At 51.2% G+C, this 781-nt stretch overlaps 1 protein-coding gene across 1 annotated transcript in view; it reads right to left on the bottom strand.

Moving 5' to 3' along the window:
• Positions 1 to 781, bottom strand: part of ZNF638 (zinc finger protein 638) — a 39,685-nt gene that overhangs the window by 17,290 nt on the left and 21,614 nt on the right. Inside the window, 3 exon segments of the mRNA XM_032441590.1 lie at positions 137 to 189; positions 334 to 399; positions 497 to 643. Coding sequence (XP_032297481.1) covers positions 137 to 189; positions 334 to 399; positions 497 to 643 — 266 coding nt within the window.

Below are 781 nucleotides of genomic sequence, written 5' to 3'. Positions count from 1 at the left end.
ATCCCATCTATCTATAGGGATCCCATCTATCTATAGGGTTTCCTTCCTATCCCATCTATAGGGTTTCCTCCATAGGGACCCCATCTATCTATAGAAGCAGCCCTAGTTCTGCACTTCCAACCCCCATCACACTCACTGTGCTGCCCAGCTCTGCTCCTTCTTCGCTCTTCACCATCCCTGCAGCAGCTCCTGTGCAACAGAACAAACATGGCACGAGCTCAGCAGCTGCAGCACAGCACGGAGAGCATCAGCTGTGATCCGCGATGCTTTAAAACCCCATTGCAGGGAGGAGCAGGGCAGCAATGAGAAGGAAACCTTCAGTTTGCAGCTCACCTCCATCAGTTAAAGCTTCGTTCTGCACATCCAACGGCAGCGCATGGAGCAGCTGGGCAGGTTTGTCTGCAATAGCACAGTGAAATAAGGTGTAACAACAGCATTAAAGTGCATTGCATGAGAAGCAACATCCTAAAGGTCAGTGCTGGAACAGCAGCATTACCTGGCAATGGGGCAGCACTGGCCACTGCTTTGCAATGAGCAGCTCCTGCCTTTGCGGCGTCTCCTTGTGCAGCACTGACGGGCTCAGGCTGCTGCTCAACTTCAGCTGAGACTGGGAGGGATTTGGGGTCATGTGATGCTGAGTGGGCTGCAAGGAAGCAGCAGAAAAAGGGATATTAAATGCATGGACTCCATAGAGCAGAACTGAGCAGATCTATAGCTGTGATCCCAGATCTATAGCTGTGATCCCAGATCAATAGCTGTGATCCCAGATCAATAGCTGTGA

This window comes from Coturnix japonica (genome assembly GCF_001577835.2).
Source record: "Coturnix japonica isolate 7356 chromosome 4 unlocalized genomic scaffold, Coturnix japonica 2.1 chr4random350, whole genome shotgun sequence".
In the NCBI taxonomy this organism is placed as follows: domain Eukaryota; kingdom Metazoa; phylum Chordata; class Aves; order Galliformes; family Phasianidae; genus Coturnix; species Coturnix japonica.
The sequence above is the reverse complement of the archived record's forward strand: the minus strand, read 5'-3'. Positions and strand labels throughout refer to the sequence as shown.